The sequence below is a fragment of the Lutjanus erythropterus genome, chromosome 11, assembly GCF_056507025.1.
Source record: "Lutjanus erythropterus isolate fLutEry1 chromosome 11, fLutEry1.hap2, whole genome shotgun sequence".
Lineage (NCBI taxonomy): Eukaryota > Metazoa > Chordata > Actinopteri > Lutjaniformes > Lutjanidae > Lutjanus > Lutjanus erythropterus.
In genome coordinates this window covers 26,726,005-26,744,455 of record NC_139327.1, presented here as the reverse complement: position 1 = coordinate 26,744,455, position 18,451 = coordinate 26,726,005, and the positions used below count along the sequence as shown (strand labels likewise).

General features: G+C 38.7%; 1 protein-coding gene across 1 annotated transcript in view; it reads left to right on the top strand.

Annotated features, from left to right (window-relative positions):
• Window positions 1-18,451, top strand: part of gabrb2b (gamma-aminobutyric acid type A receptor subunit beta2b) — an 82,880-nt gene that overhangs the window by 50,848 nt on the left and 13,581 nt on the right. The window contains exon 5 of the mRNA XM_084729841.1: window positions 922-1,004. Coding sequence (XP_084585967.1) covers window positions 922-1,004 — 83 coding nt within the window. The remainder of the gene's footprint in view (window positions 1-921; window positions 1,005-18,451) is intronic.

Below are 18,451 nucleotides of genomic sequence, written 5' to 3'. Positions count from 1 at the left end.
CGTTTGTGGTTTTTCTTATTTTTGCATAGGTACATAAAGCTTAAACAGAGGGAGAAAACAATACAAGTGAGGGGTTGTCTTGGTCCATTATAAAGCAGAAAAAAAATTATGAAATGGTTGCACTTTTTCACAGCTAAACGGCAAGGGGGACTTACCATCTGACAAAACGTCAGATAAATTATGGTTATACATATATATTTTTTCTTTTCACTAATTATGTCTTTCTATAAATCCGTATGCTAAAATAGCATCAGAATGCTAACTTAGAGTCTCAGGGCTTCCCCACTAACTTGGACTATTCCATGATCTTAATGCTCACCTGTGGAAATGATTCAGGAAGACAGTTGCCATCTGGCAAGAGATACAGAAGTATCTGCTGCACTTCTACCAGCCTTCAGAACACTTCTTTCCTCAGGATGTGAGACTCCTCAAATCATCCTCTGCAGTCCACCATGAATAAAAGTTTATCTTTATAAATTAAAAAAGGGGGGCAACAAGATATGTGGAGAGGCCCATGCCTGTGTTAGCCTTGTTTAAAAAACACTTGAGGCGAAAAATAGGCGATTCTGTAACTCGATCTCGATTCATATTTAATCAGCACTGCCTAGTTGAGAGTTTTGTGAGCCTGGTGTGTTGATGTGTGACTGTTCAAATCAGGACTTGCCCTATATTAAATAAACAGATGTGGTTGGCCTGAGGAGATCCAGGACAAACAAATGAAACTTGACCTTGCAGATTTGTCTGATTCCCAGGCACCTAAATGACTCAGTAAAGACGAAAACTTAAACTAACTGAAATGGTTAAACAGAGATGCTGCAGTTTTCTGTTATTCTCTGTCTGAAAACAACAGAAGTCCAGTTTGATATCAGGTACGACCACAATGCTGTGAACTGAACATATCATTGTGTCATGTGTTTGCAGGATCACTACCACCGCTGCTTGTATGATGGACCTCAGGCGGTATCCACTGGATGAACAAAACTGCACACTCGAGATAGAGAGTTGTGAGTAATTCCTGCCTCCACTCATTAATTATTCTCTTCCTTCATTTATTGATATTTCGTTTATCATCACAGCAATGAATCCCTGGACTGCCGTAAGTGTCTGTACCCTTACACACTGTCATGGCCTCAGCTTTGTTCAGTCAGCTGTCAGGAACTACGTGTGACTGGGTCTGCACTGGGCCCCAACAATTTGTACTCCACGGTGGAACAAGGATTTACTCAGAATTTTAATATTTTTATCATAATCCTTCCCATCCAATTTACTGTATTTCCCTTGGTAAAAGTAGAAGCATTATTTTCTTCCTAAATATACCCTCAGCTCTTCTAGAAAGAAAACATTGCATAAGTTCAGATAAATACCTTAGAGCTTTTTTTTATTGCACTGGTTCTAAGAAGAAATGTCTTTATTCAGGCTCACTTAGATGACATGCAGAGCAAAATATGAAAATTACGTGAAATTGTTTGAATCACTGTATTTTAGTCCATTTGAATCACAGTTTGGTGTGGATGATCCATCAGTAACACCTATAGGACTACTCTGTGTGATATGCACTGTCTGTGGTGCTGAAGTAGTTTAGGACAGCTACTTTATTGCTAATGCTGTTCAAAGCTCGACGCTGCAGCCTGGTTTCAAATTACAACAATTTATGAGCAGTAAATCATAAGTGGTGTCCTAGGGGTGCTGTGGCACCTCTATGGCACCTACCATTTAAAGCTACTACAAGGAGTTTGTAACTGGTTATGAAACACTCCCAGTTTAATACCAATGACTACATGTGACGTACTCAAATTAAGAAGACCATTAGTGAGAAAATTGGCTATTTCTGTATAGTAATTCTTAAAGCCTGCCACTAGGTCAGATTCCCCTTAAAATGAGATGAAATGAGCCTGTGCTTACATTTTTTCAGGCAAAGTTGCATTGAGTAGTACGTTAGCCAATTAAAAAGAAGCAGGGGGGGATTTCTCCTTCTTATCATTTTACTTTTGACATTATATTTTGTGTTTATTACTGCAGAAACACCACTTTTGTCCACAGGGGCCTCCAAAACTAACAAAATATGAAAGTTCCTTGTAGCAGTTTTTCAGTGCCCAGATTTTCATCTATTTGATAACAGAAACAAATAAAAAATTGTTTATAACAGGACTATCAATACATCAGATTTTCACACATATCATCGTGGCCAAAAGAATTAACAAAAATTATATTATCAGTATGTAGAAATCATGTAAATTTTAATAATAATAGAAGTAACTCAATCAGTGAAATTCATCTTAAACTTATTTTGTGTTTTTACTTTACAAGTAATTGCAAGTGTAAGGAGGTGTAGAGAGAATCTGCAACCATAACTGTACATAACTGTAGTTGAATGAAGCGTACAAAAGGTGCAGTTACACTTAATGGATAGCAAAAGGAATCTGTAGGGACACTGGGGGAGGGAGACAAAAGAAGAAAGGACACATAAATTATTTAAGAGCATACACTATGTTTAAAGATGAACTTAAATTTGAAAAGCCTTTTTTAACCCTTTTACATCACGTCTCCAGTCATATTGTGCACTTATTTAACAATATACACTGATAAAAATCTATTTCTTTGCATTTTTATATCAAAATGATGGGAAGTCCTCTCATTTTTGTGTCACCCAAAACAAAATATGTGCTTGCATAAGCTTGAATTAACCAATTTCAACCAATAATATCATAACGTCCACCTGTCAATCAGTCTTCAACATTTAGCCATGCAGAGCTAAGGGTAAGATTCATTAGTTAGCAAACTAGCAACAGTATGGTACGTTGGTGTGTCTTCCAAGATGTTCATCACATCACCATGGTTACAGGTACCTTCAAGGGCAGATTATGTTCAAGGCATTTTACAGTGGACTGCTTCAGCAGCTAACATTAGCTAGATGGAGCATATGATGGGCTCTTTTTGCTTAACTTTCTAACTTGTAAAGAAAAAAAAACCCCACTCAACTTAATGACTCTGATCTAATGACTGATTTGTGTGAAACTGGAAAATATTTTATGGGGGAAATGCTTGGTTTTCCCTCTGATGTCCTCTGGCTGCTCAGCTTCAACTCTGGTCTTGGAGTTTCTGCTAACTTGGCTGCAGTTAGTGGGTGATGGAATGGAGGTCAACAGCCTCCCAGTGAACACGGCCAGACTGGGACTGAACACGGCCTCAGAGGCAGGGACTATAGTACCAAGGTCATTTACAGAGCACCCTGATGCTTTCCTGAGCATTCAGACAGCTTTACCTGTTGCTAAAGTAGTTAACCACTAACTGCTGTTAGCTTGGTTAGTCACACAGCTAAGTTAGATGACAACTAAGTTAGATGATAGCCAAACTCAGCAAACAAACCACCTTTGTACTATATTCCCTGTCATTAAACCTCTGTTGATATATAATAGTGCATTTGACAGTGCAGGTATATCACTACTCCCCTAGTTCACATTTCTCAAATGAAATTCTTTTCTTATAATAACTTAACTTCCCCCTGATGTTAACTGCTGCTCTAATGCAAAAACCCTACCACATTAGTTTCTAGCAGACATGAAAAGGGTGAAAGTGTTGGTGACCTTATCATTCATCAAACATCTTTGCTTACCAAGATGGTAAAACTTGCAGAAATCGACTGGAATACTGTAAATGCATCTGAATGCAGAGATAGAGCTAAGGGTGTTACAGTCAATTGTGCAAGTGAGCTGGAAGGCCTACAGCTGGTGCTGGTATACAAAGGGAAGTAGAGCGTAACGAGCAAAGGAGGCGGGTTAAGAGTTTCTGTGAACTCAAGATTGCGCAAAACAGGGATGTTTAGCAGAGGCCTGACAGTATTAGCAATGTGCCTGTAGTAACAGTATCTGCTTTGAGAATTTTCACACGCCATTGTTGCTATAAAGATATTATCCTGGTATCCTGCAAGATTAACTTCTCCATGGACCCTAGAACTTTCTGTATGCAAGGCTAATGATGCACACAGCACCATAGCCACTTTACAAAATGTGCTGTGCAGAGATACAGGCCATTTGTCCAGCAGCCCGCTGCGTTCTGTGAGAGCGTGGTTACAGGAAGGCATGAAGGCGCTACTGTACAATAACCAGCTAATGGACCAGAGTGTGTTTTGCTTGGTGCATGGTGTGCACTTAAGGCTCTCCACCTGTATTATATCAAGTTCTATAATTCCCATGAAAACAGTTTGTTGGTATTAAATGTTGAATTAGAATAAAACACACATTCTATCTGTCCTCAGTAGAAAAAGTGGAGGCAATCTGGGTTCCAGGTCGGTACAGTTAGGTTGACAGTAGTCAAGTTCAGAAAAAGAAAACTTAGTAAGAAGAGAACACCAACACCAATGCTAATGCTGGTGTTGTACGTTTACAATGACAGCTTCAGTGTGATCATATCCCTTTCTGAAGCTTTGTAATCCAGCCTCGAACTGTAGTGTCTTTTTTGAGAGACATAGTAAAATAAATCAACAATGATAAACAGTGAATGTCTTCTGTGCTTGTTTATCCATTTTTTGTTGATGTTGTTAGCATTTTATTAGCCGTCCATTGACAATAACATGATGCCTTGAGTTGAGTGAATCAGAGGCTCTGTTCCTGACTTTTTGTATGTGTAGCTCTGATCTCAAATGCACTGTAGAAATCCTTCAAAAATTAATTTTCAGTGATGACGTAATGAGCTCAAACCCACGGTAGGCAGTGGTAATGGCAGTAATGTGGTTATTGTCACAGCCTTATGTCCATCACAGACACTTCTTGGCATGGACTTAGAGATGCTTTGAACAAGAGTAAGCCTGTTAAAAGTAAGTAATTGTCTCATGGCAGAGGTTCTCCTGCTTGTCTTTAACCCCCTAATTAACATGAAGTTAAATTCCACTGTCCCTTATGACCTGCTCACATAATGTGCCTGTGACAGGATGTTACTTAGGTCTCTTAAATAAGACTCTAAACATGGATGGAAAAAAACAACACTACATGCTTTGTTTTCCTATATGGAGAGGCCTCTGGTGATTGTTTTTGTTGAGTTCCCCAGGGATTCAAACCCTTTAGGTTTGACTAAAAAAGTCACATACATTCAAATTCAAGAAAGTCAAAATAGTCAAAATACATTAGAGCCTAATGGGAGAAAAGGTGATTTGGGGAGTGCAAACTTTCTTGCTCCTCCTCATCTCCTGTTATAACTTACTATGTCCAGTAGGGGGGCGCTACCTAACAATAAACAGACAACCAACACACACGTCTTTCTGTTGAAGACAGGCTCTGTATTTGTAACTGGAGGGTCCAGATTGACTTGTCATTTGGTCCTTTTTCAGACCTCAAGAAGCCCTGGAGTCTGTATCATATTTGTCGTTCTTGAATCTGGAATACCCTTAACCCATCAGTCTTTTTTTTCATCATTTGTCACAAATGTGTTTACTCATACAGTGCATCTGTCTCATTTTATTAATTCCAGCAAAAGGCCTGCTGGTAAAGAAACGACCTTTTCTCCATGTGGAAGAACAACATTTTTGCAAACTCACCTAGAGGTAAAACACAAAGAAACCATGGTGCCTCATTTTCCGATTCAAACATTTTAGAAACTCCTCTGCTGCACATAAGGTCACAGACCAGAGAGAAATTAGGAAAGTTTTGAAGCAGCAGTGTGCTGGCGCTATCGTTAAGTGGATGACCTTCATGCTGGTACTTCTATACACAAGACTGCTTTCCAAGGGGAGCAGCGAGCAAAAATGCCTCAATCAAAACTAATTGGGAATCTGGTAGATGATAGAGCTTGTAACTGCAAATGTTGCCTCATTCTGTGCAGTGTCCATTTAAATGACTTGTTTGGACATAGTTCAGGGGAATGATGGTGGGCAAGTGAGGGGGAGACAGAGAGGGACATTTGCTGTTTACAGATGCCTCACAACACAGCTAGTCATCAGCACCCCGAGCACACATCCTTCTCTTTTAATTTGTTGACAGACTTTTTTTTTCCCACCAAACACACTGGCTGGGGAGTAGTAACCACAGCTCTTGAAAATGTGATGTGCCCAGCAGATAAAAGTTTGAAAAGAAAACACAAACACACGTTCCCTCTTTTGTTTCATCTGAGCCCTGAGAGTTTAGGGGCTCACGGAGCAGCAATATGAACAGGATCTCTGCTGGTTTGGATTGTCTTAGATCAAGTGTTGCCTTCAATGACTCCACTCATTGGGATGGACGGTTGATGTGCTCTTTCTCTTCTCTTAGTCCCTGGGTGTGTCTGATTTTTCCTACCATCCCGGTCTCCACTCTGCTTCCTTCCCTCTTTATTCTCTCCCCCCTCCCCTCTTTCCTTTCACACATTTCCCAGTGTCATAATTTCTTTTTCACATTTTTTGGCTTGTTTGCAGTGAGTCTGATTGCTCCAGTGTCTCCAGGATTGAGCCACTGAGTGATGCCTGTGATTTAATTAGCTCTGACAAGTTGAATATACGTCCAAGAAGTTTCATTTATAAATCAGGTTTTCTTCCCTTTATGCTAACCTTTTCTAATTATTTTAGGCAAAAGTTAAATTGCTGACCCTGGTTTAATTAGCAACTTAATTGCGCAATAACAAGCTGTTTTTGTGCAGCGGTGGCTGTCTCAGCACGCTTGTTTTATTTTCAATTCTACAAGAAAGTTCATTCATCTGTTATAATCATCACATTACCATGCATAAAAGTCTAACTGGAGCACAGTTCTGTCACTTGTTGCATGAACGATAATTTAAAGAAAACTACAAACACTTCTCAGGCCATATTACAGCTTCACTGTAATATGGCAAAAACAACAATGCATGAAATGTTTATGAAATGTATTTGTTTACTGGCAGAGTTGCCTTTTTGTCAACCAGTACCCCCGTGCAACTGTACCATTTTATTCTAATTTATGATTTTTTTTGCCCTGAATCACACTAAGATTTGATGCATGGAGCATCATGTCCTATATGCTCTTCATTTGAAGTATATTTGACGTAAATGAGAGTGGAGGGAAAAGAAAAATGGAAAACCTCAGCTTGCAGCGGTTGGGATGGAGAGATGTAAATGATTCATTCTGGATAGCCCAGGGACTTTACTCGCCCTGCCTGTGACTAATGGTTTGGTGGATTCACAAATTGCTCACACATATTTTGGACTGCAAGAATAAATATGTAAAGAATAAGACAGATTAACAGATAAATTCGTAAACACTGCCACAGAATTGTGATCTCGTGTCTCGCTGGTACTGGAAACTGCACTTTGTGTTCTGTTTCTGCCAACTTTAGGTTATTTTAATCATGACTAACCTCCGTCATTTAATTATGTGTAACAACTGTGTGCAAAAATGAGAACAGCAGAAAAAAAAAACACTCCTCCCCAGAATGTTCATGCAGACTGTAAGAACAAGTTGATCATGTTAATTTGATAATAACAAGCAATGATGAGTCCTGGTTAGTTGATCAGCTGTTTGTCCTGTCAGTAGTCTGTAAAAGCTAAGCTTACTATCCTCAATGAGTTCAATGACTGCCTGCATTACTGCTAGACTCCATTAACATATTGCTCAATTTATCTGTCATACTCCTTCTACAAGATTTTTAATGATTTCTTACTAATCATCAACAGACACTTACTCATTCGGCAAACATTCTCCAGTAATTCGAACTCTAAGTAAAGAGAAATAAAAAATAAAAATAGTTACAGGCCGGAATAGAAATAGGAAGACACACATGGCTGTAGCGTTGTCAAAAAATCTCTGATGACATTTCATGGTCATTTTATGATTTATTACAGTAAATATATAATATATTTCTCCTTTAAAGTTATCAAAAGTTAAAGGTTAAACCTTACAACAAAAGGAAGCAGATCCTAATATGCTCATTTGTTGTTGGGCTTTTGCAGTTGTTTCTGGAATGATAATACGGGTCATTTTAGAGGACAGTCAGTCTGTATCACTGCAGCCTCGTTTAAAGAGCAGTAAATGTTGGCAAAAACTTAAAGGAGATGTTGTATAGGAAGCAACAAAGGCAGGAGTCTGTACCATGAGGTGGCATTTATTAACAAATAAATCCTGGGAAGTTGAATAAAAATAGCATAAGCTGAAGAAAAAAATACAACAAAGCAACACAACAAGCGACCACCTGCTCCCCCACTACTGACTAGTGACAGGTATTCTGTCTTCTCAGCCTCACTTAACTGGAACCCACCACCTGCTCAGGTACCACAGGGATTTCTAAGTCACCACTGACATCACAATTTATCTATGGGCACGCACTTACATCCATGAGTGCACCGACTCTAACAGAAAGTCATTAACAATTTTACACCTCCTCCCATAATTTAAAGGGGCCCTGTGGAGTTTACCTGTAAACAAACTAAAGTTATGTTTACATTCAGTGCATTGGCTGTATTCCATAAGTCTTATCTAACTTATCAAATGCCTCTCCTTCCTTGTAAAACATTTGCAAAGCAGGTTTCTTTTTGAGCATTTAAAATTCAGCTTTATTTACATCCATGTTGCCGTCTCCATCCTCAGTTGTTGTTGTTGGCACATTGCTGCATATCTTGGCATGTTACCACAACCCGTACATTAGTGCAACAGTGGGAAATCATTAGCAAGAGTGTGTCACCTGGGTGTGTACATATGCATGCATGCTTGTCTTCGTACAAGTTCACACAACAAACAAAGCAGGGACACACTCATAGAATAACAGCTCCATGGTGCTACTCGAGGTAAAAAAAAACAAAAAACTGTGGTGTTGTCGTTGTGATATGCACGTATACACTGTATACGCAATAAGAAAACTCCAGGACTTCCATATACCCACTCTGAATAGAAAAAAATAGAATAGAATAGAATGGAATAGAAGGAAAGCCTTTATTGTCATTTTACAGAATGCAATGAAATTTGGAGTGCTACTAGCCAAAAAAAAGGTAAAAAAAATAAAAATAAAATAAAATAAAGTAATAATAAATAAAGAAAAATGAGTAGAAAACTAAAACTAATGATCTGGAAAAGACATTGGAATAGAACAGAATAGTTATTGCACCAGAGTAACTAGTTACTGCAAAGGAATTAAAATAATTTTGCACTAAATTAATATATATTGCACAAGAATAATAAAGTACTGCACAGTGGACAATGTGCAAGGATATCTAACAATATAATTGCAACAATATAATTTTCTGACTTTTGGTTAAGATTTAGAATTTTAACCATTATTGCACATTGGTGTAATTAAAAAAAAAGTTAAAGTTAAAAGTTAAAGACTAAGTGGACTGATTTTATATGCTTAGTCAAGCAAAGAAGTTTAACCAAGAATAGACTGTTGAGGACTTTAGGAATGGTGAGGGGAATCACAGCATACTAGACTGATGAAAAAACTTCACAGGGAAGTTTTTACCAGTACTAATGATACAAAACTGCTTTCACTACTCCTAACTGAGCAGATGATCAACACCAATGTCATAAGCAGACAAGCAACATAAAAATAGCACAGTAAAGGTGGTCCCATCAACAAATCATAACAGGGTTTAATAAGACCCAAGGTATGACTTTTATGTTTCAAGATATGGCCAGAGCTTTAACGCAGCAGATATAATGTTGTGGTCAGTTCTGAAAGTTCTACTTCTAGGAAAAGAAAATCTCACTGGGTTCTCCTCACCCCAAGTTTTTCATCCAGGGAGAGCCTCGAGACAGTGTGTTTGCTGTTTCCTCATAACTCATCTCTGCGTTGGCTTATCTATACACATAGGTCATAACTAAGATAGATACAAGTGATAAAAAATACTACACTCTGGATATGAATACACTGTATGATAGAAGGTGCAGAAAATATCCTCTTGTTCCCCAGACTCTTCTGTTATCTGTAATGCTGTTTTTATTATGAGGCGAGGTAAACTTGACTTTAATACCAAAATACCTCACACTCACATTCAGCAGTATTGGATAAGGATTGGATTTATAACCTTACGGTTCGAGCCCTGTCTCCCTGCATTTGTTTTGTTACTACTTGCTCAGCATCTCTATAATGCATGCGTAATCCAGGACTTCAACATGGTGTTGTAGGCCACACAAGGTTTTACCTCAGTGCAGGGAAATACCATTTCTTGCATTATTTAAGAGGGTTAAACCTCAGATGTTCTGGGTCACTGTTACAGTAATGCAGTTTACTATTTACAGTATATACAGTGCCGTATGGTAGCTCTACCTTCACAGAAGGCTAATTGTAGTAAAATATGTAATACTGAGTTTGCAAGTGCAGCAGCTGTGCACCTTTTCAATAAATCATAACAAGAGGAAGGTCACTCAGCCGTTCAACACTGAAGCATTCTTGCCCTGATTAGCTGCTTCAGCTTAAACATAAGTGTGACTATAGACATCTCCTCAGAATAGTGTGATTATATTGTTAATCAAAGTGAAACAGATTTTTAAAAAAAGCACTGTGAGAGAACTCAAACACAACTGAGTCAGTGGATCATCTACAGTGGATGCCGGTTGGCGCACATGGAAACAAAGTCAGCAGCAAAAAGTATTTAAAAAAATAATATCAATAAAATCAGTATCAGTTTAATTGTGTGCTGTAGTTAGAATGTTTCCACCACTTTACTTTGCAGACAGTCGGCCTTTTCTGATGGGAAACCACTCCATAGGGGAAATCACAATTTTACTAGCAATACTTGGCTTATATAACAGCAGTTTCCTGTCAGAAAAGGCTGTCTGACAAGTAGAGCAATGAACTTATATTGATTTTTTTTTTTTTTTTTGGCTGAACCTTTCTAAAGGAACAGTTCACCCCAAAATCCAAAATATATATTTTTTCCCCCTGGCCTATTGCCTGCATATTTATCCATCTAGATTTTTTCGGTGTGAGTCGCAGAGATTTGGAGGTATCGGCCCTTGAGATGTCTGCCTGCTCTCCAATATAATGGGACTAATTGGCACTCAGGTTGTGGTGCTCAACACGGTAACAAAATACATTTCAGTTTCAATTCAAAACCAGTGGCTCTGTCGAAAAATCATGACCCAGTTAGTCAAGAAAATCCACAGACCTTGTTGTGAACAGTTTTGTGTATATAGGAACAACTTTCTTTTTACTACAACCCCACATCAGATAATCCAAACTATCCCTTTAAGACAAACTTGGAGTCACTGATACATTCACATCCTCACAAATGCATGCTAAAACAGATGAAGACGTCCCTGTTTATTTCCGTATGGGACTGAGGCACATTACGTCTGCTATTTCACACAGTTGCTGTGCGCTCACAATGAAGCTATCATTTCATTACCGCATCTCTACCAAGTAATAGTTATATTTTCTGCACCAGCGATCCACATCATATGGACAGAGCCACTTCCACTGTCTGTCTCTCTCCTGCTATCTGTACCCATTGGAGCCCATTTTTAGAAACTGCACACATCCTCTGGGGTGTGGATGGTTTCTACACATGGGCTCTTGCATGGCTTATTTATTTATCTTATCTTTAGATGTTCTGTCCCCGTCCAGGCATGCAGTCAGCCACGGCTCACTGTGTACCGCAAAAGTTTGAAGACATTTTTAATTGGACACCAGGAATAACATTAAAGTGACTTTGAACCGCATGGAATCAAAAATTCATCTGAGACATATTTAAGAGTGGAGTAACCTTCTCAGCTCACATGGGAGAGTAAGAGGCAGGCAGTTGTTCAGGGGATTTGATTTGACATGCCCATTTGAGCGTGTGTGAGGACGTTTTTGTCCATGCAAGCATGTACGTTTTGTTATATTACTATGCATGTTTTTGATGTTTTGTGTCTTGTTGTCTGGACTTGTGTTTACTGCTTATTGTTTTCCATTGATATGTATTGTGTTGACAAGGATTTCAACTGTGGAGAAAGCCAGGTTTCCCAAACCATTCACTGTAAACGGCACAAATCTGTTTAGGTTTTAAGTGTCCACAAGTTCTGGCATTTAGACAGCATCTCCTTGTTAATCCCTTAACTAATCTGAAGGCTTGTTTGGTGGTGCAGCATTCAGAATTCTCATTTTTTTTTACTGTCCTCTAATGCAGTGTCCACTCAGAATGTGTCTGTTTGGACCTAATGCTTCTGGTACTGCTGTGTGCAGCTTTATTGAGAACCATTTATTTATAAAACACTTGACACTGCATGTCCTCGGGTCCTGTGCAACTTAGTAACGAATGTTTGATAATCATTGTCATTGCTAATAGCTAGGTATTTATGACAAGGCTATCAGGGTATTGCTTGGAACAATGGTGTACCCAAGTTACATCACTGATTCTTGAAATGCAACTACAGAGTCACATCTCCGGTCTGTCTTTCTTCATTTATTCTTGATTGATTGATTCTTGATTGATAGTGAGTAACATAGAGCGAGATGTACCCAGCATGCTGTTTAGCCGTGTAAGACCTGTAAGACTCAGGGTTCACTCTAGGGTCGGGTTGTGTTAAAAATTTTCCAACTGGCCATTGTCTGCCCCGTAATCTTTGATAGCAAAAATATTCGCTCAGGTGTGTGTGTCTTTGTCCTCACTCGTCCTCTTGCTCAGTGGGTTTGTACTGTGCTGCCGAATCTGCAGATCATTAAAGCAGCAAAAAAAAAAAAAAAAAAGTCATAAAGTCACTGCTACTTTTTTTGCACCAGTTAAAAAAAGAGCAAAATAAAGTGACAGCACCCACCAAAAAAAAAAAAAAAAGGACAATCCACTGAGTCTTTCGCCAAAATATTCATTCAGTCGCTCACTTCTAGTCACCACTCAAGACACTACAGAGTGTGTACTTCTGGCCTGTAGATCTTAAGAGCTCAAACTGGACACTGCGCTTCCTTGGGTCCTCAGTAATACACCCACCAAGTGTGAAGCTGATTGAATGAACAGTTGTTAAGAAATCAAAGGACAGATATACACACACACAGAAAGACAGAGACTTCTTCTACTTTAGTCGGATGGTGAATAAATTAGGTCTGTGTGACATGTTATGATTTTAAGATCATCCTTTTCACTGAGGTTTGTAAACACTAATCATAAAAAGCAATCTGTTCTCATTATAGTCAATGAAGTAAATTAGATAAAAGGATTTTTGTGATTGTTCTTCATTGCCTTTAAAACAAAGACAATGCTGTTCATTGCATTACAAATTATGCTCTGTTTTCAAAGTTTTATTACAGGTATATGATATTTCATAGCACCATTCAGGAGTTAAAAAAAAAAAAAAAAACTTTGTTCTTCATGATTATGTTTTGCCCCGAGCAATATCAAAACCAGTGTTTTATCTCCATCCAAAATCCTTCTTTGCCCATTAAAACAAATCAACTGAGACATTATTTCATAAGCTTGATAAAAAGGCCTGGAGTCAGATTTGGTCAGGGAGATATGCCAGAGTCCCAGTTAAATAGCTTTAGTATTGTATTGCTATCTCCTCTGATGCTATCATGAACAATTTCATTTATTTTTGGCCTGCCAACGCTCACAGACTTTGGAATCCATGAGAGAAGCCTTTGTGCTGGCGTAAAATACATATTGTCACACCCATCGTGTTTTTTTGCCCCCTTTTTGTACTGAAGGGATGAGTTTACATCTCATGCCATTGAGGAATCAAGGAACTCATTTTCTCTTTTCATAGTTAATAGATATATTTGTAGACTAATTCCCTCTTGTCTGTGATGTAATGTAGATGATGTCTTTTTTCACTCTCACTCAGTTAATTTCATGCAGGATGGGAATTGGGACAATCTGACTGTGCCAAACACTGCGATGTAATAAAGTCAGTATAAAGCAAAGTGACGCAAAATTGCAAAGTCAGCCTCAGTGACATAGAAACAATGGAGTTAAGTGGATTGGGTGGCTGGACAATCAAGAATATGAGGACCAGATCAAATGATTCTGATATGTTTACAGTTTGCATAAATGTATTCGCTTCTCTTTACTTCTCTACTTTACTAGAAGTGTGTATACACAGTCTGAGTGTAGTTGTTGTGCTGGCAGATGCTTATGACATAAATAATCTTTTTAATCTTGTATTAGCAGCCCCTGGAGGGGCAGTAATATGCATTACACCCCATGATACAAAAGGGTTAGATCAAGCCTCCCCTGGAAAGCCCCTGGGATCATTAAAATCAGTAGTTTTTATCCTGTTGCAATCAAGACTGTGCATTTATATGCCCACAAGATCCAGAGAGAGGGACAATTTGACATGATATGGACTGTGCAGAATAGAAAGGGCTCATTCTCTAGGGCTGATGATTGGTAAGGTAGGGTCACACAAGCTGCATCACACAACATACAACAAAAATATATAAACAGAGATCATATATACACTTACACAGTTGTGCTTAAAATTATATGTGAGTGTGCAACTGATTCTTTGACATAAGAAAGTAACAAAAAAGACAATAGTTTCAAACAGTAATCCAGCCACTTTCAACTAATAAAACCAGGTAAAATAAACAATTTTCAAATAATAAAACCAAGTGTAAATAAACTAGATAGTATTGTTGGCAAATGTATTGTATTGTTATTTATTGCTATTTAGTATTTTGATGGAGGGCAGAATGAATGTGTTTTTGTACCAGTTTAACACCTGAACTTCTGGGTTCAGAACGTGTGTTGGATTGTTTAGTATCTTCTGTGCCTCCCTGAACACAGATTTTTGATAGAAAGATGGAGATAAAGATGGGGCTGTTCTTTTTTTCCACTGGGATCCTCATGGCTGTTTGAGATAATAACACAATAATAGCAAGAAGTATGTAAAAAAAAAAAAGAAAAATTGCCTTATTCAACAATATATAAATAATATGCCTAACCTACTACACATGTATGTCAGATTCTCCCTTACATTGTGATGTATCCTGTGTACAAGTAGACATCTGGCCCTGATGGTTGCACAACACAAGGGGATCACCAGTAAAATGAGCTTTGATCCTCTGGGGACGATCTGCTGGGACTGAACTTAAAATTTTGCATTTCAAGCAGCAGAGGGTATTCAGTTGCGGTTTGATCACTTACGAAATGTATCCAAAATTAAGTTATTTCCATCTGCCCCTGACCTGGCCTGCCTTTATTTCATCCCATCTCGACTAATATAATTTCCTTATACTCTGCACTTAGTAGAGAAGCACTTAATCGTCTGCAGTTGGTTGAAAATGCGGCTGCCAGGCTTTTTACTGGAACTGAGAGAAGAGAATGCATTAATCTCATTTTACCATCCCTCCTTTGGCTACTTATTGCCTTTGGAATACATTTTGAGATTTTATTGATTGCATCTTATGCTAGGTGATGATGATGATGTGATGTGACTACATAAAGGATACTTTACATGGATGTTTTGAAAATACTCTTTTTTGTTTTTAGTTTAAAAAAAAGAGAAAGTTTGCTGTTTTTGAATGCGGCCAACTCCACTTTCGTGGAGAGGAACAAGAGATGTCAGAGTGTGAGGGTGTTGAAAGCAGCCAGTGAAGAGTCTGCTTCAATAATTCAGAGCAACTAAATAGGTCACACAAGTATTAATTAAGCAGAGCAGGGTGTGGGGGAGGGAGAAGAAGAGGGAAGGTTGAGTGAAAGATGGATGGACACGTAACAGTAGTTATGACGGAGAAAGGGGCGAGAGAGAGAAGGAGAGAGGTGTAATCAAACAGATTAAGTTGTGGGAGAAAGGGAGATAAAACAGAAAATGTTAGAGAAGGAGGAGAAAAGGAGACAAAACCAGAGTAGGAAGGAGGTACGCTATAACCGTCTATATTGTGTGCAGTAATCAATGTAACGGCGTGGGAGTTCCCTTTAAATTGTTCTGTCAGACATGCTTTCATTCCTCATCCAGCCCGGCCCCGTCATCACCGCCATCCCACACATACTGTATATTCTCATGCAAAACAAACATGTTAATTCACTTTCTGGCTGCTAAATCTCCCCATCATCAATATTTGACACAGTAATGGTCACACACATTAATGCAAAAACTTCCACGCATACAATCAAATGACCCGCTCACGCAGACTCAACTAACATGCATGCAAATCCCCATCGCAGAAAACATGCACTTGTAACAACTGTTGCAAGCAGCAAAAATGATTATTATGTTGCATGTCGAGTTACTGGAAACATTTTCCGAGTGTTGTTTAATCCGCCTCCTGCTGTTCCCTAAAATGCAGCGCAACACATGCACGTCAGGAGCGAGTGAACAGTTTTATCATGTTTCATGATGTAAGGCTGCAATATTCAGTTGTTTGTCTCGAGGCAGCAAAATGTATTGTAAGTCTTGGCCTCCTGCCCCTCAGTCGAGCAAGTTCACACTTCGATACACTCATTCTGATGAGCTGTCAGAGATATTCCAGCGCTGCTAGCTTGCCATGTGCAACATATAGCATCCTGACTTGGTTGCACCAAAAGGAAGGCTTTGTGTCACAACCCTTTTGTGGCCCTGTGCCAAAATGGAAGAACAATAATGCCATTTGTGCTTTAAGACAGGCTGTTTTGTGTGATGTACATGTTGTTCAGCAGTGCTCTTTTTTTTTTTTTTTTTTTTTTTTACAGCACTCTACCATGGTTTATTATTATGATGACTTCTGTTGTGGTACAGGGAGACCTCAATACAACTTCCAGTACTATTGAATTAGTAGAACACAATGCTCTGTGGTGCTTATTTTGATTATCTATTGTTTTGTCTGTTTGTATGGTGCTGATCTCAGTAAAATTAATTTCGTTTTTTGTAGATAATAAAGAACATGTAATCTAAATGAATAAGAGGAATTCAAACACACACAAGTTCACATGATGACAGAGGAGGCAAAAACACACAGAGACTTTCTTTAAAGTGCAAAAAAAAGACTAGTAAAAGTAGAAGTACTGATTTAACTTATTCACTCAAGTACAAATTAAGAACTACAGGCTCTGAAATGTACTCAGAATATAAAAGCAAAAAGTACAGGCTCTGAAGGACATTTCTACTTCACCTTTTGACACTGGTCATGCATGATATGCGCTGATGGATAGACCAAGGAAATGTAAGTAATAGTGTAGATATTTGTATAGGATATACATATATAAATATAGGAGTTCGTAAGGGAAAAAAAAATCTGCACTTTTCTTGTGGATGTCCAGTCAGTGCTGATGGTAAATAGAGTCAACTGAAGCAATTAATTCCTCAGTGTGTGCTATATTGACCAAGAAAAGTGAGTTTTCCTGTTCCCTGAGCCAAGCAGCAGTGCCGGCATGTATCAGGATGGATTGTGAGTGAGCTAGGAACTCCCTTAACCATGTTGCTGCGTTATCGCCACCCAAGCCTGTAGCTATTACTTTGTGTGCCAAAACATAGTGTCAGGTGAGAAAATTACTCAAATAGCATGTCTGCTGGCTACTCGGAGGTGGAGACTCCAAGCTGAAATAACCTGCAATCCAGTGATGTCACTGGATGCAGGAAGAGCAATGGATTTCAATTTTCTACGCTTCTCTCAGAATATATTGCTTCAATTGACTCCATTCACCATTAGCACTGACTGCACATCCACATGAAAAGTGGTGCATTTTCTCTTTCAGTACTTCATTACTTCCCACCTCTGCATGATGATAATATATGCCTTTTTTACTTACTTTTTTACTTTTCAAATTGCTACTTTAATTGAGTTTCACATAGTTCCAGCTTGGCTTAAGTTGAGAGCCACCCTTCTAAAAAAAAAAAAAAAAAAAAGTGCACCAACCCCAGCTGTCTCCTGTCTCTCCACATCTACTCAAAGTCCTCCCTCTCCCCTCTCTGAGACCAATGCTCTTATGCCCTGAAGTCAGCAGACATGGCAGCTGCACCCGAGCAGACAGTAGGCAGTGGATTATGCAAGAGCCAAGTTTCATGGTCTAATGAAGATTTTCTACTTTTCTTCTTTGCAACAGCACTTGTCTTGAGCTATAACTACAGAGTACCATGTTACTCAATCATTTATCGCTCCTGCCCACTGGCCGCTTTGCTGTCCATGTCTCTGCTGATTTGGCCAAAATGAGAGCAAAAGAGCGAGTAGATTTGGTTCAGATTAATATTAATGGACTTGCTTCTTGTCCCTTTGCGGATTTTACTGGGTTTTAGCCGTGAAAATAGATGCCAAGCCTGGTTGTTTAATCAGTCTTGCTCTTGCTATTTAATAATTGAGTCGCTCATGGGACAAAACATAATAAAGTTGACTCATATATATTTAGTCCCATATATGCAGGATTCCTTCTGCCACTGTGTGGTGTGTTATATGCTCAACTTGATTTCATAATTCATAGTTTTAACTGGCTTTTTCATAATTGAGTTATTGTCAAGGATACAATACAAAGACATCAGCATGTAAGCCTCACTTATAAGTTCCTGAGAAGAATATGTTGAGGTGGGGCTGCTGTAGGGCTGCTTAGTGGCCCACTGTTGCCTGTGCCTGCAATGGACAGCTGCACTGTGTGAATACTTATCAAGACATAAAAAAAAAAAAACCTGTTAAAAAA